This window comes from Geotrypetes seraphini, chromosome 13 (assembly GCF_902459505.1).
Source record: "Geotrypetes seraphini chromosome 13, aGeoSer1.1, whole genome shotgun sequence".
Taxonomy (NCBI): domain Eukaryota; kingdom Metazoa; phylum Chordata; class Amphibia; order Gymnophiona; family Dermophiidae; genus Geotrypetes; species Geotrypetes seraphini.
In genome coordinates this window covers 81,706,737-81,730,946 of record NC_047096.1, presented here as the reverse complement: position 1 = coordinate 81,730,946, position 24,210 = coordinate 81,706,737, and the positions used below count along the sequence as shown (strand labels likewise).

The 24,210-nt window shown below is 42.9% G+C and overlaps 1 protein-coding gene and 1 long non-coding RNA gene across 8 annotated transcripts in view; one reads left to right on the top strand and one right to left on the bottom strand.

Annotated features, from left to right (window-relative positions):
- Positions 1–24,210, top strand: part of LOC117347195 — an 87,646-nt gene that overhangs the window by 51,930 nt on the left and 11,506 nt on the right. The window lies entirely within an intron of this gene.
- The window catches only part of STAT3 (signal transducer and activator of transcription 3), a 160,184-nt gene continuing 141,725 nt past the window's right edge, over positions 5,752–24,210 (bottom strand). For 5 of the 7 annotated variants that reach the window (XM_033917770.1, XM_033917772.1, XM_033917769.1 and 2 more), the window contains 4 exons: positions 23,747–23,962; positions 14,129–14,171; positions 13,846–13,958; positions 6,163–6,218 (listed from right to left, as the gene is read on the bottom strand). In XM_033917770.1, coding sequence (XP_033773661.1) covers positions 6,163–6,218; positions 13,846–13,958; positions 14,129–14,171; positions 23,747–23,962 — 428 coding nt within the window. Of the gene's footprint in view, positions 6,219–13,845; positions 13,959–14,128; positions 14,172–23,746; positions 23,963–24,210 lie in introns of all 7 variants that reach the window. The other 2 variants (XM_033917768.1, XM_033917767.1) reach the window with 2 other exon arrangements.

Here is a 24,210-nt window from a genome sequence, read left to right as displayed (position 1 = left end):
CTTTTGAGAAGTACCTCCCTGACCGTAAAAAATCTGCCTTTCGCCAAACTTCTTCATCGCTCTTACAACTTCGAAAGTTCATGGTCAGGTCGATCTATGACACCTTTGAGCTGACCTCTCGGGCCACAGCTATGTCGGTGGCCATGTGCCGACTGGCATGGCTCAGAGTGTCAGAACTTGATGTCAATCATCAGGATCGACTGGCTAATGCACCTTGCCTGGGAGATGAGCTGTTTGGAGAATCCATGGACTCCACTACTCAAAAGCTTTCGGCTCATGAAACTAGGTGGGATACTCTCCTCAAAACAAAAAAGAAGACCCCACCTACCAGGCCTTTTTGTCAGCAATCGGCCTACCAGCGTCGATTTGTGGCTCGTCCTTTGCCACCGGCAGCTCAACAACCCAGGCGTCAGAGGCAACAACAAAGGCAAAACACTAGACCTGCACAGCAGCAACAACAGGTGAAGCCTCCTCCTCCACAAAAACCTTCACAACCCTTTTGACTTGGTTCTCCAGGATATAGCCAGTATCCCTCCATCTGCCCATCTTCCGCTGCCTATAGGAGGACGCCTTACTCATTTCATAAGCCGTTGGGAAACCATCACCTCGGACCAGTGGGTCCTCAACATCATCCACCACGGCTACTCTCTCAACTTTCAGACTCTTCCTGCCCAAGGTCTACCAAAAGAGTCTGCTTTGAACACTCCTCAGTCTTCCCTCCTTCTTCAAGAGGTTCAATCCCTCCTCCTTCTGAACGCCATAGAGGAAGTTCCTCTAGATCAAAAGGGACAAGGATTCTACTCCCGTTATTTTCTAGTTCCCAAAAAGACAGGAGATCTCAGACCCATCCTAGATCTTCGCGATCTAAACAAATGCTTGGTCAAAGAGAAATTCAGAATGCTTTCTCTGGCCACTCTTTACCCTCTTCTCAATCAAGGCGACTGGCTATGTTCCTTCGATCTCAAAGAAGCATACACTCATATACCGGTCAATCTGGCCTCCAGACAGTACCTACGCTTCATGATCAATCGTTGTCATTACCAATACAAGGTGCTGCCCTTCGGTCTTGCCTCCTCTCCAAGAGTGTTCACCAAATGTCTGATTGTGGTGGCTGCCTTTCTACGCTCTCACCACCTTCAGGTCTTTCCTTACCTGGACGACTGGTTAATCAAGGCCAATTCATCTCAGACTGTTCTCCTGGCCACCAACTAAACCATCCTGTTTCTTCAACTTCTGGGGTTCGAGATCAATCTACCCAAATCTCATCTCATCCCCACTCAGAGACTTCAATTCATCGGAGCTGTCTTGGACACAGTCCTCATGAGAGCGTTCCTGCCATCCAACCGTCTTCAAACGCTTCAATCTCTATGTCAGCAGGTGCTTCCACAACATTCCATCTCTGCCAAGCAAATGATGATACTCTTGGGTCACATGGCCTCCACAGTTCATGTCACACCCTTCGCACGTCTTCACCTGCGCACTCCTCAATGGACCCTAGCTACCCAGTGGTCCCAAGCGATGGATCCTTGCTCACGTCACATATCTGTGACATCATCTCTTCGTCAGTCTCTACAATGGTGGTTGATATCCTCAAATCTCTCCAGAGGTCTTCTCTTCCATCTACCTCCTCATCAACTTATCATCACCACCGATGCCTCCCCTTACGCCTGGGGAGCTCATTTGAACGAGTTCCAAACTCAAGGACTTTGGACAGCTCAGGAAATGAAGCATCACATCAATTTCCTGGAACTCAGAGCAATGTTTTATGCCCTCAAGGCCTTCCAACATCTTCTCTTTCCTCAAGTCCTCCTGCTGTGCACAGACAATCAAGTTGCGATGTACTACATCAACAAACAGGGTGGGACAGGCTCTCGCCTCTTGTGCCAGGAAGCCCAGAAGATCTGGACTTGGGCCATAGATCACCATCTATTCCTGAAAGCTATCTACATTCAGGGAGAAAAGAATTCCTTAGCGGATAAGCTCAGCAGAATTCTCCAACCTCATGAGTGGGCACTCGATCCTTTCACTCTACAGTCCATCTTCGCTCAATGGGGCACTCCTCAGATAGACCTTTTTGCAGCTCCTCACAATCATCAGCTGCCCCTTTTTTGCTCCAGACTTTACTCTCCTCACCGTCTGGCAGCGGATGCATTTCTCCTCGACTGGTCCAATCTGTTCCTGTACGCTTTCCCTCCTCTGCCTCTCATGTTGAGAACCTTGTTCAAGCTCAAGAGGGAACGAGCCACCATGATTCTGATTGCTCCGAGGTGGCCCAGGCAACATTGGTTCTCCCTTCTACTTCAACTCAGTTCCAGGGAACCTTTTCTTCTTCCACTGTTTCCTTCTCTGCTTACACAGCATCAGGAGACCCTTCTACATCCCAACCTCCAGTCTCTGCACCTGACAGCTTGGTATCTCTCGGGCTGACTTCTCATGATACTCTTTTGTCTCAGCCCGTTCGTTCCATTCTAGATGCCTCCAGGAAACCAGCCACTCTGCAATGTTACCATCAGAAGTGGACACGATTTTCTTCCTGATGTCTTCTTCATCATCTTGATCCCACTTCCCTGGCAGTGGAGACATTGTTGGATTATCTGCTTTCTTTGTCTGACTCTGGCCTTAAGTCTACTTCCATCAGAGTCCACCTCAGTGTCATTGCTGCTTTTCATGAGCCGGTTCATGGAAAACTTCTCTCAGCTCATCCCCTGGTGTCCAGGTTCATGCGGGGTCTTTTCAATGTGAAACCACCTCTTAAAGCCCCTCCTGTTATCTGGGATCTCAATGTGGTTCTTTCCGCCTTAATGAAGCCTCCATTTGAACCTTTGGCTACCACTCCTTTCAAGTTTCTCACTTGGAAAGTACTTTTCCTTATTGCTCTTACCTCTGCCAGGAGGGTCAGTGAGCTACATGCACTAGTTGCAGATCCACCTTTTACGGTCTTTCATCATGACAAGGTGGTTCTGCGTACACATCCAAAGTTTCTCTCTAAGGTTGTCTCTGAATTCCATCTCAACCAATCCATTGTTCTGCCTGTCTTCTTTCCGAAACCTCACTCTCATTCTGGGGAACAGGCTCTGCATACTTTGGACTGTAAGAGGGCTCTAGCTTACTATCTAGAGCGTACGAAACCCCACAGATCAGCTCCCCAACTCTTTCTGTCCTTTGATCCAAATAAATTGGGACGTCCTGTTTCTAAATGTACGTTGTCTAATTGGCTGGCAGCGTGCATTTCATTCTGTTATTCTCAGACCGGACTGACACTGGAAGGTTCTGTCACGGCCCATAGAGTCCAAGCGATGGCAGCATCTGTAGCTTTCCTCCGTTCCACTCCTATTGAGGAAATCTGCAAGGCTGCTACTTGGTCCTCAGTTCATACTTTTACATCTCATTATTGTCTGGATGCATTCTCCAGACGGGACGGACACTTCGGCCAATCTGTTTTGCAAAATTTGTTTTCATAATGGCCAACCTTCCCTCCATCCCTCTTTTTGTTAGCTTGGAGGAAACCCATCAGTCAAGAATATGCTGCCTGCTTGTCCTGGGATAAAGCACAGTTACTTACCGTAACAGGTGTTATCCAGGGACAGCAGGCAGATATTCTTGCGTCCCACCCACCTCCCCGGGTTGGCTTCTTAGCTGGCTTATCCTAACTGGGGACCGCGCGCCTCTGTCGGGCGGGAAGGCACTCGCACGTGCGGCCTACTAGAACTTTCCAAGTTCTTAGAGTGCAATCACTCTAAAATTGTCCGTACCGGGGCTCCGTCGGTGCCGTCACCCATCAGTCAAGAATATCTGCCTGCTGTCCCTGGATAACACCTGTTACGGTAAGTAACTGTGCTTTATTTCCCTGTCCCTGGAGGACTTGCAATCTAATTTTATACCTGAGGCAATGAAGGGTTAAGCTAAGATCACAAGGAGCATACCTGGATGTGATATCCAGAGTTTTAATCAGTAGGCTACTCTTTCACTCCAAACTTCCACCACAGGAAATGTCACATTTGTAAACAGATTTAAAAATAACACATAAACAATGTGGTTTCAGTCTGCAGAGAAGTGATGGCAAATATATCTTTGAGAGGAGCAACATGTTGGGCTTCATGTCTTTGTCTGGACTCAGGCAGAGCTGCCTAAATTCAAATGCAACCCTGACTACTCAAATTACTACAGTATTTCTTTTCTGGTTGGGCCCTGTGTTATTTTCATGGCCTCAACTGTTAGCAGCTCTGACAGGGCTCTAAAATTGTAAAACATTTGTTCCAACAGACAAACCAGAATTTTTCTGCACTGGCCAATGTATAATCATCTCTTATGGGAGGCAAATGGCAGGGTGTTAGCTGCTTGCATTGTAAAAGCCCAGCAGGGACTGTGTTCCGAGCTTATGACCCATCACACACATGGACTAGTGTGAACTTACTGACATTCAATATGCTTGTTGCTTTTATAGTCAAATAAGTCATTAAGTACATGTTTTGTGATATCCTTTATGTTGTTGGTGACTCAAAGAACCACAGCTTTTTTCACATTCATTTTGCAATACACTGAATTTCTCACAACTTGCCCAATTCAGCTCAATATGTGGGCATGACCTGCTTCTGTTTCCTAACATCCTGTATGCTTGTCCTAACCCAAAGTGCAAAAAGTAAATAATCTGAACACAGATCTATTAGCGCTCTCCAGCAGTCAAGATTTACAGGGATGAGGCCAGTACACATTTATTAAAAAGGCTTTAATAGACTTACCTCATCAATCAGATCATTTTGTCACTTCAAGTGTAGCAATCTAAACTGAGCACTTGATTTTGGGAAAGCATTTTTTGATATGCTTTCTAGTGCTAAGAATTTAACCCCTCACCCTCCCCAACAAAAGTAGAAACTTCTCCATATCAAGATCCATCAGGGATCAGCCAACTCAGATGCATCACCTTCTAGTGGCTAGGGGTATGTGCACCATCTTCTTTTCTCTATTTTAAAGCATCCTACTCTATAAAGGACACTTTGGCCCAGCCCACTTGACAAGGGGCACCTTGTACAGAACTGTTCAAACCCATATTCACCAACAGAAGTACTAGCAGCCATCTTCCCTTTTAGGTCCATGTCCTAAGGTCAAAGATTAGCTCCACGGCCTTTTTGATAGCTGCTTCTGGGCTGGGCACAGTTCCCTACTAGCTAGCACTGAAGGATTTAATCAAGCTGAAGAATTATACCAGGACACTTATTTCTAGTTTTCAGGACTTCTTTGGAAGATTTTATAACAAAGTTACTTGTGTGTCAGAGTTCCTATACCCTGGATATCAATCAGGAGAAGCTGAAGCAGGCATGGATAATTTATAGCTGAGTTAGAGCTAGGTTGCTCCAGGAGACCAAAAGGAATTGCCTTTCCCTGAACAAGTCTTAGACAAGAGTATTGGCTGGGCAGAGTAGTCATAAGCACAAGAGTGCTGGACAGATGTCTTCTTGCAAATTCAAAATATTGTATGACTCAGATTGACATTTTGGGCTATAGAATGCAAAGATTCCAAACCGGTCCAAGTGATAAGACTGGTCTAGTGTATGCTTACAAGCCCAACGCAGAGCTTCTCATTCTTTACAGATGCAGCTTTCTACTGAGGGCCTGGTTGCTGTCCCTCAAAATTTGGTCCTCATTTCACTTATGATTCCAAAGCTACTAAAAAAAACCCCAAAACAATCCTCAAAGCCAGACAACATAACTGGACTTTGAAGAACCACAAATACATCCTGCCAATGGAGGGAGAAGGATTGATAGGCACTGGATTTATTTTGTGACTTCCAAGTTAGGCCTCCTAGAGTATACTGTTGTGCATATACACTTATTTACATAAGCCTTTGGCAATGGTCAGTAAAGCAGAAGATTACTGCAAAATAAGGTCTTTAAAATGACAGCTGCAGATTACATGGTAATAGGCACTTCCCTGATAAGAACATACAAAACTACAAAACAAAATAAAAGTTACAAAAAATCCAACATCATTCTTCTTAATGCAAGATGTTAGAAGGAAAAACATCATGTAAGACAGAAAAAAAAGTGCAATTCACAAGATGAAAAAAATAAGACTGTACACAGAAGGACATGAAGAGACATGTTTGAAATACACCACAGTATAAGCTTTGGTTGGAGCAGCTGCCAGCAAGCTGAGCAAGGCTATCACATCGGTGAGGGTGTGCATTCTGGGGTTAACTCCATGTCGAATGTAAGTGACTCTGAAAAAGGAGAAAGACACAGCAGTGAGCAACTGTGCTAATGCCTCCAAACTAAATAAATGTAAAGGAATTACAATTAGTTTCCAGGATCATGGAAAAGATTTGTTTAAACTATAAAGATGCTCTGATTATTTCACAGGGATGCTGAAATTATTTCCAATTTTTCACTCTGCAATGCATTTACCAATGCTCCCTTTATTCATGTAAAGTTCAGATGCAGCTGGGAGACCCAAGTCAGTTTCTGCTCTTTTATCCTAAGCCACAAATCCTCCTCCTCTTACAATGTTCCTTCAGTTGCTCTGGTTTATGTTTATTAACGAAAGATTAGGTTCTTACCTTTGCTAATCTTCTTCTTGGAGATCCACACTTTATTCTAGGACCAATGGATTATTTCCATCTACCCGCTTGGACTTTGTAGGAAGCCTCAAACTTCTGAGGCTTAAGAACATAAGAATTTGCCTCCGCTGGGTCAGACCAGAGGTCCATCCTGCCCAGCGGTCTGCTCCCGCGGCAGCCCCTCAGGCCTATCACCTGTGCAGTAGTCCCTGACTATTCCTATAACCTAGCTCAACCCTATTTGTACCCCTCAATCCCTTTATCCTCTAGGAACCTATCTAAACCTTCTTTGAAGCCTTGTAACGTGCTCTGGCCTATCACGGCCTCCGGAAGCGCATTCCATGTGTCCACCACCCTCTGGGTAAAAAAGAACTTCCTAGCGTTTGTTCTAAAACTGTCCCCTTTTAATTTTTCCGAGTGCCCCCTTGTACTTGTGGTTCCCCACATTGTGAAGAATCTGTCCCTGTCTACCTTTTCTATGCCCTTCAGGATTTTGAAGGTTTCTATCATGTCTCTTCTAAGTCTCCGCTTTTCTAGGGAGAATAGCCCCAGCTTTTTCAATCTATCAGCATATGAGAAGTTTTCCATACCCTTTATCAGTTTAGTCGCTCTTCTCTGGACTCCCTCAAGTACTGCCATGTCCTTCTTGAGGTACGGCAACCAGTACTGGACACAGTACTCTTACCTCATCACTGACCCTCTGAACATCAGTTTTCCTTCCTAAAAGCCAGGTTGTAGGAACTTGTCTTTTCTCCTCGTTTTTATTTCATGTATTTTCAGACTTTGCATTCGTGGTTTTCACCCTCGTGCTGTGGAGGTTCACTGCGGGGACAGCTCCGACTGCAGGAGATTGCAAACCTTTGGGAAAAGTCTGCCTCTGGAGGGGTTCCCTGCTTGTCAGTAAGCCCTCTGGACAGCCTGCACGTCAGATCAGGGTTCAGGGACTGTTCCCTTGGGAGCTAGCTCACCCCAGATTCGTTCGCTAATGGGTCGAGTACAGATTGCATGGTTCCAGGAAGATGCACCTGGGATTGGGGCCACACTGCGTTCCTCTACCAGGCATGCTGCGCAGCGTGTCCGAGGATGGCAGAGATGACTGGTCATGGACATCAGTCTGGTGGGGCAGTCAGAATATTCAAAGTCTAGCTTCCAGCAAGTTGAGGCAGAGGATCTCCCTGTGATCTGTTTAAGCTCTGTCTGCAGTGGTTTCCTGTCCGCAGACGTTTCTGCAAGTATAAGCTGACAGCTTGAATCAGCGATTTTGGGAGGTCTTTAAATGGGGTTTTTAGATGGTTTCCCCAGATAACCTACCCCCCCCCCCCAATCACCAGTTTCTTGTGGTTTTCCCAAGTTATTTTTTAGTTAAAATCAGCACCTGCAGCTGCCATCTTGGATTTTTCCTGATTTGGATTTAAAGTCATTTTTTGCATTTGCCCACCTTCATTTTTAAAAGAAAACCACAAAGATGGCCTCCGCAGGGCAGGATGGATTCATGTCTCATTTGCAGTGGATGTCTGTTGAATGCGCAGTTGTGTTCCATGTATGCTGTTGCCTGCAAGGGTGTGAGGCTTGCCTGGATTTAGTGCCTTTGACCTCCAAGGAGGGTCTTCTAGCCCGACTTTCGTGATAATGGCATCAGGGAGCCCTGGGGAGGGCACAAGTGACGCTTTGGCGAAACGTTAAGCATATTTCTGGAGGCAAACCTCAAAAATCCTCCAAACATTCCAAACCACTAGTGCAGGGATTGGCTTCCGCCGCAGAGGATGGATTTTCCCCGGATTTTGTTAATATGCTTTATTCAGGCATACTTGGTTAGAAAGTCTCTACCTGTTTCCGTTCTGCCAGATTCCATGCCGGTAACAGGGACCCTTATGCCTGTAACAGTGACTCTTGCTCCAGTGGACCAGGGTATTCTCTTCTGCCTCCCCTTGGGACGGTGCCGGTAGAGCCCGTGGTTGCGCCTGCCGCAAATGTGGCAGATCTGGTAGATCTCCAGGATTCGGAGATCTACCAGAGCCCCTGATTTGGGGGAGGATCACACTGTGTGCAGATTTTTCAAGCACGTGCATAAGAATTGCCGCTCTGGGTCAGACCAGTGGTCCATCGTGCCCAGCAGTCCGCTCACGCGGCAGCCCCCAGGTCAAAGACCAGTGCTCTAAATGAGTCCAGCCTCACCTGTTCCAGTTTAGCAGGAACTTGTGGATTTGATCTCTGAATCTCTCCAGGAATTAAAGCTGCAGTCTGAGCAGCCTGTCAATACAGAATGTTCCCTCATGAGTGACCAGAGTCCACAATCTGCCTCTTTTCTTGATCATCCTGGTCTCATTCAGATTCTTACAGACATCTGGGAGACTTGAGGGTCCCTTGAAACGTTCTTGTGCCATGGCACGGCTTTATCCCTTCTTAATACCTATATTTAAGATCCATTTTTGACTTTCATATATTGAGAAGTCTTGGTTCCTGTTACACTTTTGTTATCGATTTTGACCTCTCTATTTTGTATATTTTGAGAGCATTCACCATACTACCAATTATCTCTGACTTAGTTTAACAAGCACTTTTCCACATCTTCCAGAGGAGGGCGTCGAAAATGATAGGAGGCTTGCGCCAGAAGACGTATGAGGAAAGACTGGAAGCCCTGAATATGTATACCCTAGAGGAAAGGAGAGACAGGGGAGATATGATTCAGACATTCAAATACTTGAACAGTATTAACGTAGAACAAAATCTTTTCCAGAGAAAGGAAAATGGTAAAACCAGAGGACATAATTTGAGGTTGAGGGGTGGTAGATTCAGGGGCAATGTTAGGAAATTCTACTTTACGGAGAGGGTAGTGGATGCCTGGAATGCGCTCCCGAGAGAGGTGGTGGAGAGTAAAACTGTGACTGAGTTCAAAGAAGCGTGGGATGAACATAGAAGATTTAGAATCAGAAAATAATATTAAATATTGAACTAGGCCAGTTACTGGGCAGACTTGCACGGTCTGTGTCTGTGTATGGCCGTTTGGTGGAGGATGGGCAGGGGAGGGCTTCAATGGCTGGGAGGGTGTAGATGGGCTGGAGCAAGTCTTAACAGAGATTTCAGCAGTTGGAACCCAAGCACAGTACCGGGTAAAGCTTTGGATTCTTGCTCAGAAATAGCTAAGAAGAAAAAATTAAAAAAAAAATTAAATTGAATCAGGTTGGGCAGACTGGATGGACCATTCGGGTCTTTATCTGCCGTCATCTTCTATGTTATGTTACTATCTTTAAAATGGAGCGGATAATAGCCATACAGCAGGAGCATTTTAAGAAATTTAAGAATGTTTGGGTGCCATTAACAAAATATTGTAAAGAATGAATATTGCTTTTTCCCTTTGAACATACACGTCCAAGTTGGGGGGGATACTTTATGTTTTCTTATGTTTAAGAACAATTGTTAGGTATGTGGGAGGGAGGGATATTTGATGTGAATTAGACTTTGGTAGAATATTAAGTGATGTTAAAGTGTAAAATGATTTTATCTTATATTGAAAGTTTTAAAAATGAATAAAGAATTTTAAAAAAACAAACCAAGTGCTTTGCTTCCCTGAAGGTGGATTCCATGGTGTAACAGGTCACCAAGTGCACTTCAAAGTCTGAATCGAATGAGTGAAAATTTGTTCGAATTAGGTTAATATATTAGTATGTTAATAAATGTTTAATATGGTGCTTTAGTTAGATTGTGAGCCTTTTTGGACAGATAGGGAAGTTTTAAGCATCTAGTGTTAACCACCTTGATCTGACAATAATTGTAAAGTAAAGCAGTATATGAAATAAATTAAACATATGAGTACCTCTTCTTTTCTTATCTCTCCATATACGCCACCCCAGAAACTCTGTTAATTGGGTGAGTCTCTCTTGTCTGTACCCTTTTCCTCTCCTAATGAATGACAGTGAAGTGGCACTCAATTACACTCACAGAATTGTACACAATATTCTAAATGAGGTCTCAACAGAGTCTCATACAGAGGCATCAATACCTCCTTTTTCCTACTGGCTATACCTCTCCCTATGCAACCTAGCATCATTCTAGCTTTTTCAACCACCTTAAGATCATCACATACAATCACACCCAAGTCCCGCTCTTCCGTCATGTACCGTTCTCTTGTGTTTTTGCAGTTCAAATGCATGACCTTGCTTTTCTTAGCATTAAATTTTAGTTGTCAAATTTCAGACCATTCTCAAACTTCGCCAGGTCTTTCTTCATGTTTTTCAAACTATCCAGCGTGTCTACTCTAGTGCAGATTTTGGTATCATCCGCAAAGGGGCAAATCTTACCCGACAACCCTTCAGCAATATCGTTTATAAAAATGTTAAAAAGAACAGGCCCGAGAACAGAACCTTGAGGCATACAACTTGGAACATCCCTTTCCTCAGAGCAATCTCCATTGATCACTATCCTCTGTCGCCTTTCACTCGACCAGTTCCTGACCCAGCCTGTCACTTTGGGACCCATCCTGAGGGCACTCAGTTTATTTATTAGACATCTGTGTGGAACACTGTCAAAGGCTTTGCTAAAATCTAAATACACCATATCTAGCGCACATCCTCTATCCAATTCTCTGGTCACCCAGTCAAAGAAATTGATCAGATTTGTCTGACAAGACCTACCTCTAGTGAATCCATGTTGCTTCCAGTCTTATAATCCACAAGATTCCAGAAACTTGACCATTCTCTGATGTGCATCTTTCTTGGACAGTTTAGGGTCCTGACGCATTTCACAGAAATGCTGCCTCATAAAACCTGTAGATGGAAGACTTTCCACTTGCTTTTAAATGGAGCATAATCTGTCCATCGTACTCTCCTTCTCCAAACTTGCAGACCTTTTCCTCTCCTCCTAACTCCATCCCTTCTATTTTGCTGTGGCATATGCCTGACTTGGTACGTCAGGCTCCATCTCTGGCAGTTTTCAAATCCATACTGAAAACTCGCTTTTTTGAAGCTACATTTAAGTCCCAACTCCAACCCACTTGTAAAGCACCTACATCTGTTTGCTATTCTCTCTATAATCCCCTACCCTTTCCACCTCATCATTCCCTTTGTAGCTCCCCGCCTGAGCAGCGTGTATAGATTCACCCTTTATGTCCTGATTGTCTGTCATAATTAGATTGTAAGCTCTTTTGAGCAGGGACAGTCTTTTGTGTGTTTAATGTACAGTGCTGCGTGCGTCTGGTAGTGCTATAGAATTAATAATAATAATTTTATTCTTATATACCGCCAAAGCCATAGTAGTTCGAGGCGGTTTACAATAAGAGGAGCTGGACAATCCTCGAAGATAGGTACAAAGTAAGGTTTTAAAGTATATGAAGCGAATACAGGGATAAGAGGATTGGAACAGGCTGCAAACAATCAGCGAGAATAGGCGCACTGGACAGTCATCAATACATGTAGGCAGAGAACAGAGCGAGAATGAGAGATCGTGGTAAAAATCAGATGGAGTAAAGCGATAGGGCAATGGGAGCATTTAGGTTACAAATCGGTTGAACAAGTTTGTTTTACTAGTTTTCTAAAACTTAGATAGGATGAAGAGTGAGTTATTAAGTTGCTCAGCCAGTTGTTCATTTGGCCTACTTGGAAAGCAAGTGTTCTGTCTAGGTATCTTTTGTATCGGCAGGCCTTTATTGATGGATAGGTGAACATGTGGACTCTGCGTGTAGACCTGCTGGGGCAGTCCAAGTTGAAATGTGCAACCAGATATGCGGGGTCCGAGCCAAGTATAGATTTGAAACAAAGACAGGCAAATATGAACAGGACTCTTGCCTCCAGGGGCAGCCAATGAAGTTTTTGGTAATAGGGGGTTATGTGGTCCCATTTTTTTATGCCAAAAATTAATCGGACGGTTGAGTTTTGGATGATTCGGAGTCTTTGAATAGTTTTCTTGAAAGACCCCAGATAAATGATGTTGCAGTAGTCGAGTATGCTTAGTATGGAGGCTTGCACCAATAAATGGAATGAAGTTGCATCAAAGTACTTTCTGATGGTTCTTAGTTTCCATAGAGTCGAGAAGCCTTTTCTAATCAATAGCTCGGTGTGCGTTTCAAGAGTAAGGTAACGGTCAAGAGTTACTCCCAGAATTTTTATGGAGTTGACAATAGGATAGACTTTACCATTCAAGGAAATTGTAAATAGTAGTAGTAAAATTAGTAGACACATCATCAAAAACCTTTATATTACCAAAAATGTAAGGATTGCTCTGTAAAAGTGTACTAGTACAAAGGCAAACACACATATTAGGGTCCTATTTGCCTTCATGTATTCTGAGGATCCAGGTCTCTCCCGATTATATCACCAAATATGAGGGGAAAAAAGGCCTTAGTCATAGCCCTGGTAACCAAACCCATTCAGACCACAAATGCAACCAAAATTTTCACCCTTGCTAGGAAAACAGAGCTCATCAACGCCTCCATCTGCTGCTCTTCATTCTATTTCCTTTCTTGGCCATCAAAACTGATATGCCATAACCCTGAAGTGCTCAAACAGGAGAAAAATGTAAGAATGCCCTACTGCCTACTTTAAAAAAAAAAGACCTCTGAAATGCAAAGGCCCGTTTAAGGCAGATCATTCAAATTAGAACTAATATGTCAAGGTCAGGATGTGCTCAATTCTCCTTGCACTTTACTAACATTAAGCCCTTTGCGATATATTGCTAAGGATATGCAAGAGTGCATGCATATTTATTGACACATACACATGCATAAAAAGAGTGGCATCATCTTAGTGATTCCACAGGCAAGTGCTGACACTGTGTGTAGGGGGTCATTTTATAAATGCATATACGAGTGCTTCCATTTGAGTTGTGACGCCACAATTTTTTAAACAAACATTTATAGTGAAAATAAAATGGGGCATTAAGGAGAATTACTTAATCATGCATGTAAAGCCTTGATTAAAATAAGCACTGCTTAAAAATCTGCTCTTCTGCAGGTACAAAACCAGACAGTGAAATTTGGTTTGAATACACGCATTCTTATTGTCTGACTGAGAATACATATATGTATACTTTGTCCACCCAAATCATGCTTATACCAAGAACCTTTGAGTATATGTGATCTACTTCTGTAAATGTTCCTAAAATGATCTCCAAAGTCTTAGAAAATTAATTTATCATGTCCGACCCCTGCTTTCTGAGGTACCCTGGACAAGGGTGCCTTATAAATACTGAAACATGTAAACAAATATCACAGAGATTTTGCTAAAAGAACAGTTAATTTAACTATACTTTTTATTTGATGTAATAACTAATGTTGCCATTCTTAAAGCAAAATCCTTACCAAATGGACCTGATCCTGTAGCTTCATTTCCCTCTGCATTATGTCCAAACTGCATCAGTGAATCTAAAGTGCGAGGGGACATTGGCAAGTCAATGGTGCTACTGCAGGTGGTCCTGAATAGACAGGGGAAAAGGCGTAAAATAAACAGATCTCCATCAAAACCTGACACAAAAATAACGAGTGCATGGCATAATTGATGATCAAAGTGCATCCATTTTTGTGGCTTTTTGAATTGGTTATAAAAGGCACACACTGATTTAACAGGCTTATCTGAAATACTTACGGTGTTACACAGATAAACTTGGTCTTCAAATATGGAGCAGTACCTGTCAAAAAAAATGGCAGTTGTATTTATCAGGAATAGTAAAGATGACCCTGCAGCAGCAAAACATGGTTGAGAAGCAATCAGCCAGTTTTTTAAACTGAATTTCACTTCTCATTTCTAACGTCAATAAAACCATCACCATTATCTTCAGAATCAGCACTGGCAGGAAAAAAAATATCAATACCAGACCTATTACAATCAAAAACAAAAACGAGATAAGCAGTACTGCAGGAATTACAGGTATCCAATGACAAAATTTGAAAAAAAAAATTGCATCGTCATATACTGAACCATCAAAAAAGGAACAAAAACACAGCTTACTTTCTTGGAACCTATATGCACATATCCATCAGTATAAGTGGATCCAAAAACCTCAAAACATCCCAGTAGAATTCCTTTAAGACCCCAGCATATACTGAAAATATGGTGCACAAGAGACATACAAATTATATATTAGGTCAGCCACACAATGCATAAACAATGGATTTCCTACATTTTTCTTTCCTTTTGAGAGCTGGCTAATAAAATGCAATGTCCCTTCCTGTTAACAACCAAGTTCTACTTGAATAGAAGAGGCTAATCCAAGCTAACAGTTTTGAATACCTTCATACATGTACAAATGATTAAAAAAGAAGGGACTCGCACACTGGCTTCCTATTGTAGTACATATCCAGTTTATCCTCTTCAAAGGGGGGGGGGGTAATCACATGACGCTAACTAAGCTCCTGGATAACAGCTCCTACAGAATACCCTAGAAATCTGCTATTACTACTATTTATTTCTATAGAGTTATTAGACGTACACAGTGCTGTACATTAAAACATTCAAAAGACAGTCCTTGCTCAGTAGAGCTTACAATCTTATCAGACAAACAGGACAAGTAGGGAGCCAGAGGGTTTCTTAGGCATGGGTGCTTTACAGGTGAGTGGGGGTTAGCAGTTAAAAGCAACCTAGTAAAAGTGGGCTTTTATCATGAATACTGCCCCCCCCTCCCCGAGGAGTATCACTCCTATTTGATACGATGGAGTGGCCATTAGGTGCAGCAGCAGAGATGAACCCTTACAGAGTTCGGTTTTAAACCAAGTATGCATGGTACTCGAGCAGTTTTTGTGCAGGACAAAGTAAAACAGTATGGTGGCCGTGTTAGTCTACTTTCCAAGGTAATATAAAGAAATAAAACAAAGGAAATAAGGTGAGACTCCCTAGTTTACTAGAATGAGATGGACGGAGTGTTGGCCATTAAGAAAATAAATTTTACAATACTTCTTAAAGCCAGTACTGGGCAGACTTGCACGGTCTGTGTCTGTATATGGCCATTTGGGGGAGGATGGACTGGGGAGGGCTTCAATGGCTGGGAGGATGTAGATGGACTGGAGTGAGCTTTGATGGAGACTTCAGTAGTTGGAACCAAACAGCAGTACCGGGCAGAACTTTAGATTCTTACCCTGGAGAATTGGGGAACGGTATAATAATGGGTGATTTCAATTACCAAAATAAAATGATGAAGGAGCATGATAAACACTATATAACAGAAAAGCCTGCTCCTAAAAATGATGCCAAAAGTGCTCCTGGTAGATACCAGATCATTGAATGTAAAAGTGAAATCAAGAGTCACTGTGAATCAATAATAATAAAACCCTTAGCCGCACATGCGCACTTTTGAAACTCCGTGCCTCTGTGCCACAAACGCATGCGCAGTACAATAGAACCGCCGAGCAGGGAAGCGCTGGGGAAGCTGAAACTGTGCGATCCTGGAAGCCTTTTCACAGGCGAACAGACAATCCGGAAAAGTCTGTCTTCAGCTCCCTCCTTCCACCCAACTCACACTCAGTCCTTCTCCTCCCCAACCTTAACAGCACAAAGGTGCATTTACCCATCTGAGAAAGAGAGCACAAAAATAAGGCGGTTTCCACCAGTCTCTCCCCCTGCTCCGAGGTCTTGAGGCCCACTCCGGGGCTACGGTGTCCCGCAAACCCTTTTCCGCTCCCCCAGAGGCAGCCTGTGAGGAGCTGCGCCCAGTTCTGTGCTTACCTATCCGCTGCCAGGCCTGAAGAGTCCACACAACAGCAGCAGTAGCTGCCCCGCACCTCTAGCTCAGCACATCTCTCCTGTCCCCGGCCGCCTTCACCACACATTCACCAAACATAAAAGCGTCTCAGTGCATGATAATATCAGCGTCGGGGAAGCAGGCTTAAATCGGCGGTGGTGGCCAGAGGGGCAGGGAGAAAGAAAGAAAGATAGACAGACAGGGAGGCAGGGAGAGAGACAGAAAGAAAGAGACAGATGGGCAGGGAGAGAGAGACAGAAAGAAAGAAAAAAGAGACAGACGGGCAGGGAGAGAGAGACAGAAATAAAGAAAAAAAAGAGACAGACGGGCAGGGAGAGAGAGACAGAAAGAAAGAAAGAGACAGACGGGCAGGGAGACAGAGACAGAAAGAAAGAAAGAGACAGACGGACAGGGAGCGAAAGATAGAAAGAAAGAAACAGACGGGCAGGAAGAGAGAGACAGAAAGAAAAAAAGAGACAGATGGAAAGAAAGAAAAAAGAGACAGAAAATCAGGGAGAGAGAGAAAGAAAGGAAAAAGAAACAGACGGAGAGAAAGAAAGAAAGAGATAGACGGGCAGGGAGAGACAGAAAGAAAGAAAGAGAGAGATGGGCAGGGAGAGAGAGACAGAAAGAATGAAAGAGACAGAAAGAATGAAAGAGACAGACGGACAGGGAGAGAGAGACAGAAAGAAAGAAATACAGACGGGCAGGGAGAGAGAAACAGAAAGAAAAAAAAAGAGACAGACGGGCAGGGAGAGAGAGAGAGACAGAAAGAAAAAAAGACGGACGGACAGGGAGAGAGAGACAGAAAGAAAGAGACAGATGGGCAGGGGGAGAGAGACAAAAAGAAAGAAAGACAGACAGGGGGCATGGAGAGAGACAAATAAAAACAGGCAGGGGGCAGGGAATGAGACAGAAAAAAGACAGACAGGGGGGCAGGGAGACAGAAAGAAAGACAGGCAGACAGACAGAAAGAAAGAGGGGCAGGGAGAGAGAAGAAAGAAAGGCCTCGGCACCCCATTGGGCTAAAAGTCTACACATCTATTCTAGCATCCATTAGTGTAACGGGGTTAAACACTAGTATATTGTATATAAGTGTGGAGAAAAAACCTTGTTAGGCTTCATGGGTTTTGAGGAAAAAACTCCACTCCAATTCTCCACTCCACTCAAGAAGGGCGATAAATCCTTCTTCAGGTACATTAGCGACAGAAACTGCAGCACAAGCGGGATAGTACGCCTCAAGAAACCAGACGGGACCTATATAGAAGCAGACTCGGAAAAAGCTGAACTGTTAAACGAATACTTCTGCTCGGTATTCACCCGCGAGGCGCCAGGTTCCGGCCCTCAACTACAAAAAAAGGATGGCTCAGTAGACCCGTTTAGTAACTTCAAGTTCACAACAAGCAGTGTCTACTGTGAGTTGTCAAAACTCAAGGTTAACAAAGCAATGGGGCCAGACAACCTACACCCCAGGGTCCTCAGGGAGTTAAGGGACGTCCTGGCGGAACCACTATCCGTGCTCTTCAATCTCTCCCTTAGTACAGGTAGAGTCCAGTTGGACTGGAAAACGGCTAACGTCATTCCACTCCACAAAAAAGGTTGCAGGACAGAGGCTGAGAACTACAGACCAGTGAGTCTCACATCAATAGTGAGCAAACTAATGGAAACTCTAATCAAACACCAATTAGATATGATCCTGGACGAGGAGAATCTGCGGGATCCCCGTCAGCATGGATTTACCAAGGGGAAATCCTGCCAATCCAACTTGATCAGCTTCTTTGACTGGGTGACGGGGAAGCTCGATGTTGGAGAGTCCTTGGACATTGTATACTTGGACTTCAGCAAAGCATTTGATAGTGTCCCCCACCGCAGGTTATTGTGCAAAATGAGTTCAATAGGATTAGGTGACACTTTGACTAAATGGGTTAGGGACTGGCTTGGTGGTAGGCTTCAGAGGGTTGTGGTAAATGGCACCCCCTCTGTAACGACGGCAGTGATCAGCGGAGTGCCGCAGGGCTCGGTCTTGGGCCCAATCCTTTTCAATATCTTTATAAGAGACTTGACTGAGGGGCTTCGCGGCAAAATAATGTTATTCGCCAATGACGCCAAACTGTGTAACATAACAAGCAAGAGCACAACGGACAATATGAAACACGACCTACTCCTATTGGAGCAATGGTCTAGGACCTGGCAACTGAGCTTCAATGCCAAGAAATGCAAAGTCATGCACCTTGGCAGTCAAAATCCATGCGAGACTTACACCCTAAATGGTGAGATCCTAGCAAGGACTGTTGCAGAATGGGACTTGGGGGTAATCATCAGTGAAGACATGAAGGCTGCCAATCAAGTGGAGCGGGCTTCATCTAAGGCTAGGCAGATCATGGGATGTATACGTAGGAGTTTCGTCAGCCGCAAGCCTGAAGTCATTATACCATTGTATAGATCCATGGTGAGGCCTCATCTGGAATACTGTGTACAATTCTGGAAGCCTCATTACCGCAAGGATGCACTGAGGCTTGAGTCGGTCCAGCGAATGGCCACCCGGATGGTCTCGGGACTCAAGGATCTCCCGTACGAGGAACGGCTGGATAAATTACGGCTATACTCGAGGAACGCAGAGAGAGGGGAGACATGATCGAGACGTTCAAATACCTCACGGGCCGTATCGAGGTAGAAGAAGATATCTTCTTTTTCAAAGGTCCGACGGCGACAAGAGGACATACATGGAAAATCAGGGGCGGGAAATTGCACGGCGACACCAGGAAATACTTTTTCACCGAAAGAGTGGTTGATCGCTGGAATAGACTTCCACTTCAGGTGATCGAGGCGAACAGCGTGCCTGATTTTAAGAAGAAATGGGATCGTCACGTGGGATCTCTGCACAGAGATAAATAGGGGAGGGTCATTGGGGTGGGCAGACTAGATGGGCCGCGGCCCTTATCTGCCGTCTTTTTCTATGTTTCTAATTCTCAGTGATTCAAAAATACACATTCAAAGCTTTATTCAAAAAGTCACTATTACCAAATGAGTAGTACGGGCAACTTGTACCAGAAGAACACCTGAAGGCACAAAAGTGCACCACTGCCAAATTTATAATGTAAAGTCAGGACTTATCTGTTCTGTGTTCTCAGCGTCAGTATTTGCCAGTGCCATTTTTGTATATTTCTGCCTACCCTGATGTCTTTATGAATGTTGGTAATTCTATCCCCCTGACGCAGCTCTGTAGCAAACAGGGATTATCCTTGTCGGGAACCTTGGACTACATGACAGCCCTGAGGAACATTGGAAATTGATGTCTATCCGCAGGAGCGCTAGAGGGTCGTGTGTGTCTTGATTTCACTTTTGCATTTCAATGATCTGGTATCTGCCAGAAGCATTTTTGGCATAATTTTTAGGAGCAGGCTTTTCTGTTATATAGCAACTGATCCAGGAAAAGACAAGAAGAGGAGCTATTTTAAATGTAGTCCTTAGTGGAACGCAAGGCATAGTACAGGAGTTAACTGTCTTGGGTCTGCTGGGAAACAGTGATCATAACATGATAAAATCTGAGCTGATACAGGGAGTGACGTGGCAAAAGAAATCTACTGTAGAGGCATTTAATTTTCAAAAGGGCAACTATGATAAAATGAGAAAAATGGTTAAAAAGAAGCTAAAAGGATCAGTTGAAAAGGACTGTAAACCAGGCATGGATGCTATTTAAAAAATACCATCGTGGAAGCCCAGACCAGATGCATTCCACGTATCAGCAAAGATGGAAAGAAGAGGAAACGAGAGCCGACATGGTTAAAAGGTGAAGTAAAAGAGATTATAAGAGCAAAAAAAAATCCTTTATAGAATCGAAAAAGGATCCGCATGAAGAAAATAAGAAGAGACATAAGTACTGGCAAGTTAGATGCAAAGCATTGATAAAGACAGCTAAGAAAGAATATGAAGAAAAACTTGCAAAAGAGACACAAACTCATAACAATCTTTTTAGGTATATCAGAAGCAGAAAACCTGTGAGGGAATCTGTGGGACCATTGGATGATCAAGGAGCAAAAGAGGTGCTCGGAGGATAAGGCCATATTGGAGAGACTGAATTAATTCTTTGCTTCGGTCTTTACAGAAGAAGATGTACCTGAACCAGAAATGGTTTTCTAGGGTGATGATGCGGAGGAACTGAAGTAAATCTTGGTGAATCTGAACATGTACTAAGCCAAATCGATAAGTTAAAAAGTGATAAATTGCCTGGACCGGATGGTATACATCCCAGGGTACTAAACGAACTCAAACATGAAATTGCTGACCTGCTTTTAGTGATCTGTAACCTGTCGCTAAAATCATCTGTAGTACCTGAAGATTGGAGGGTGGCCAGTATTACACCAATTTTTAAAAAGGGTTCAGGCTAAACTCCAAGATTCAAATTGGCGGTTTTAAAATAATCTGGAAGCAATGGATGATGGCAGGCATACTTACATTGGAAGATGTATTATCTAATGGTAAGCTGCTTGAGTTTTCACAGTTGCAACATAAATTTAGTCTTAGTAAATCACAAAGTTTTAGATGGTTGCAATTGAAGCAGGCCATTCAGGCGGGGTTCCCTGAATGAAGAAATCTCAATAATCAGTATAAGCTTGGAATTCTTATGCTTTCAGGTAGATTTCATGGGACACCAGGCCGCACAGTGGTATAAATTGATATCTGGATTTGTGAATAAAAAACCAAAAACTGATCTTCGGGACATTTGGAGCATTGAGATCAAGCATCAAATTACTGCGTCTCAATGGACACGAATTTGGTCTTGGAGGATGAGATGTACAATGTCTGCATCTATGAGACAAACTTGTTTTTTTCTTTTGCATAGAACTTTCTGGACCCCTGTTCGTTTACAAAAATTAGATAGCTCTAAGTCTAATAGATGTTGGCACTGTCATCTTGAGGCTGGGACATTAGATCATCTTTTATTCTATTGTCCATTTATATTGTTATTTTGGAAATCAATATGGACCCAAATAAATAGGATGTTAGATAGACAACACAGGGTAGGGTTAAATGGTTATTTTTCTCAATGGAAGAGAGTAAACAGTGGAGTGTCGAAGGGTTCTGTACTGGGACCTGTGCTATTTAACTTATTTATAAATGATCTGGAAATTGTAACGATAAGTGAGGTGACTAAATTTGCAGATGACAGTTAAACTGTTCAAAGTTGTTAAAATGCATGCAGATTGTGAAAAATTGCAGGCAGACCTTAGGAAATTGGAAGACTGGGCGTCCAAGTGGCAGATGAAATTTAATGTGGACAAATGCAAAGTGATGCACATTGGGAAGAATAACCCAAATCAGTGTTACCGGATGATGGGGTCCACTTTGGGGGTTAGTGCCCAAGAAATGGATCTAGGTGCCAAAAAATCAAACAGGATGCTAGGAATGATTAAAAAAGGGATGGTTAACAAGGCTAAGAATGTTATAATGCCCTGCATCGCTCCTTGGCGCAACCTCATCTGGAGTATTGCGTTCAATTCTGGTCTCCTTATCTCAAGAAAGATATAGTGGCGCTAGAAAAGGTTCGAAGAAGAGCAACCAAGATGATAAAGGGGATGGAACTCCTCTCTTATGAGGAAAGACTAAAATGGTTAGGGCTCTTCAGCTTAGAAAAGAGACGGCTGAGGGAAGATATGATTGAAGTCTACAAAATCCTGAGTGGAGTAGAACGGGTACAAGTGGATCGATTTTTCACACCGTCAAAAATTAGAAAGGCTAGGGGACACTCAATGAAGATACCGGGAAATACTTTTAAAACCAATAGGAGGAAATATATATATATATATTTAAATTTATTTATCATTTAAATTTATATGTATTTAAATTTATTTATATTTATTTAAATTTATTTATCATTTCAATTATCATTACATACACAATGATATACGAAATACAATATTATGAGTACAAACTGATCTAAGCAAAAAAGGCACAAATGTAACATTTCATCTTATATGGTCCACAATAGGAGAAGGAGACAAGAAAAGAAAATCCCTTGGCCCAGGAAATAACATACAGAACTTTAAGGAAAAGAGCAGTTAACATCCTTCCAATCTTTTAACACCACACAACATCATGGTTAAGAACATAAGAATTGCCGCTGCTGGGTCAGACCAGTGGTCCATCCTGCCCAGTAGTCCGCTCACGCGGTGGCCCCATTCAATCTGGATGTGTAGAGATCCCTTTACCTTCTAAAAAGAAACCTAACTGGGCAGGTTCAAAAAAATACATATTTATTTCCCTGAAGGGAAACAAAACACTTACAGGGAAATCTTAACTGAAAAACTGCCCCTAAAGAAATTACTTTTGTATGGGATGATAGAAATTATTTTCTTCTGGATTGCATCCATTTTGAGACATCAGGGAACATGTGTACCCTTTCTCCTAAATAGGATACCTGTTTCAAATTAAAGTACAATTTCAGCAACATTTCCTTATCCTGAAGAAACACAAGAGAGACTAATAATGTAGCCTGACCCTCTATTTCAATATCAGATGATTGTAGTATATCAGATATTTCCATCTGATCTCTACCTCCTCCTACTGAGGAAATATTTTTTCACTCAAGGAATAGTTAAGCTCTGGAACACATTGCCAGAGGTTGTGGTAAGAGCGGATAGTGTAGTTTGTTTTAAGAAAGGTTTGGACAATTTCCTGGAGGAAAAGTCCATAGTCTGTTATTGAGAAAGACATGGCTTACTCTGGATCGGTAGCTTGGAATGTTGCTGCTCCTTGGATTTTGGCCAGGTTCTAGGGACCCGGATTGGCCACCATGAGAATGGGCTACTGGGCTTGATGGACCATTGGTCTGACCCAGTAAGGCTATTCTTATGTTCTTATGTCAATCATGTCCTACATAAGGGAAAAAGATGCAGTACACTACCCAATTAGAAATGGTGTGTTATATCACCACATTGTCACATCTACTAAGGTGAAAACAGAAAAAAGGCTGAATGGACTTTCTTATGGTAATGCTGCTCACATTGCCAACTGGACCCTCTGGCCATTTGGGTTTTCAAAGAATATGCTTTAGATATTTGCATATATATCAAAGTGCTGCTAATTCTGGTAGCCCATAGTCCTAAAAACTAAGCGGATTATAACCATACATACTATATAAACAGTAACATTAAAAGCACAAACAAACTTTAAAATCATATTTTGTTGCTCATCTCTCATTTTCTGCTATACAAATCTGACTATATGTTTAAGAAAACACTTTCACAAATATAATTGTGATTTTGGAGAAAAGTCTCCTCATCTGGGAAAAATGTACTGTGAAGTCTAAGGATTATAAGCATATCCTGGGCTTCTTTTGACATTTTTGTATACTGAGCTGTCTGTTCCATAAGGATACATTTTGTGCCAGTTTCAAGATAGCTACTGGATCAGCTACAAACTTCAGTAAACGCAATGTGCTTTCTCTAGGTCCTCCACATCCCTCCTGCCTCCTTATTCAGTGCACTGGTCTCCTTGTGAACCTGAAGATAGCATAGAAAATCAACGACTACCTGAGTCTGTGGGTTCAGGATGCTCTTGGCTCTCTGGACGGCAGTATTTCCCAAAGGCATCCTCTTTGGGAATGTCAGGGTATAAATAGACAAGGGGTGATACTAGAATGTTTGTGGCATCCATGATTTTGTAGCCCATTATAATTTCTGCAAAAGACATACTGTTGAGCTGCTGTTTGGTGTATGGTTCCACAGACTGGATTTGTGTTTTTCCTGTTATGCAGGAAGAAAACAAATTTAAATATTATGCAATGTTTAAACAGGAAAGAATACAATAAAATTTAAATGGTATTTATTAAGCCTTTCCAAAAGTATGTCCCCCATAGAATAAACTTTGGCATTGAAATATTAGGCATTTAATCCTCCCAGGAGTCTGTACATATGGTGATCAATCTGTTCCCACAAACTGGACTTGCAGAAGTGTGAATACTTAAAGCTTTGAGCACCTCCCACTTAGAAGT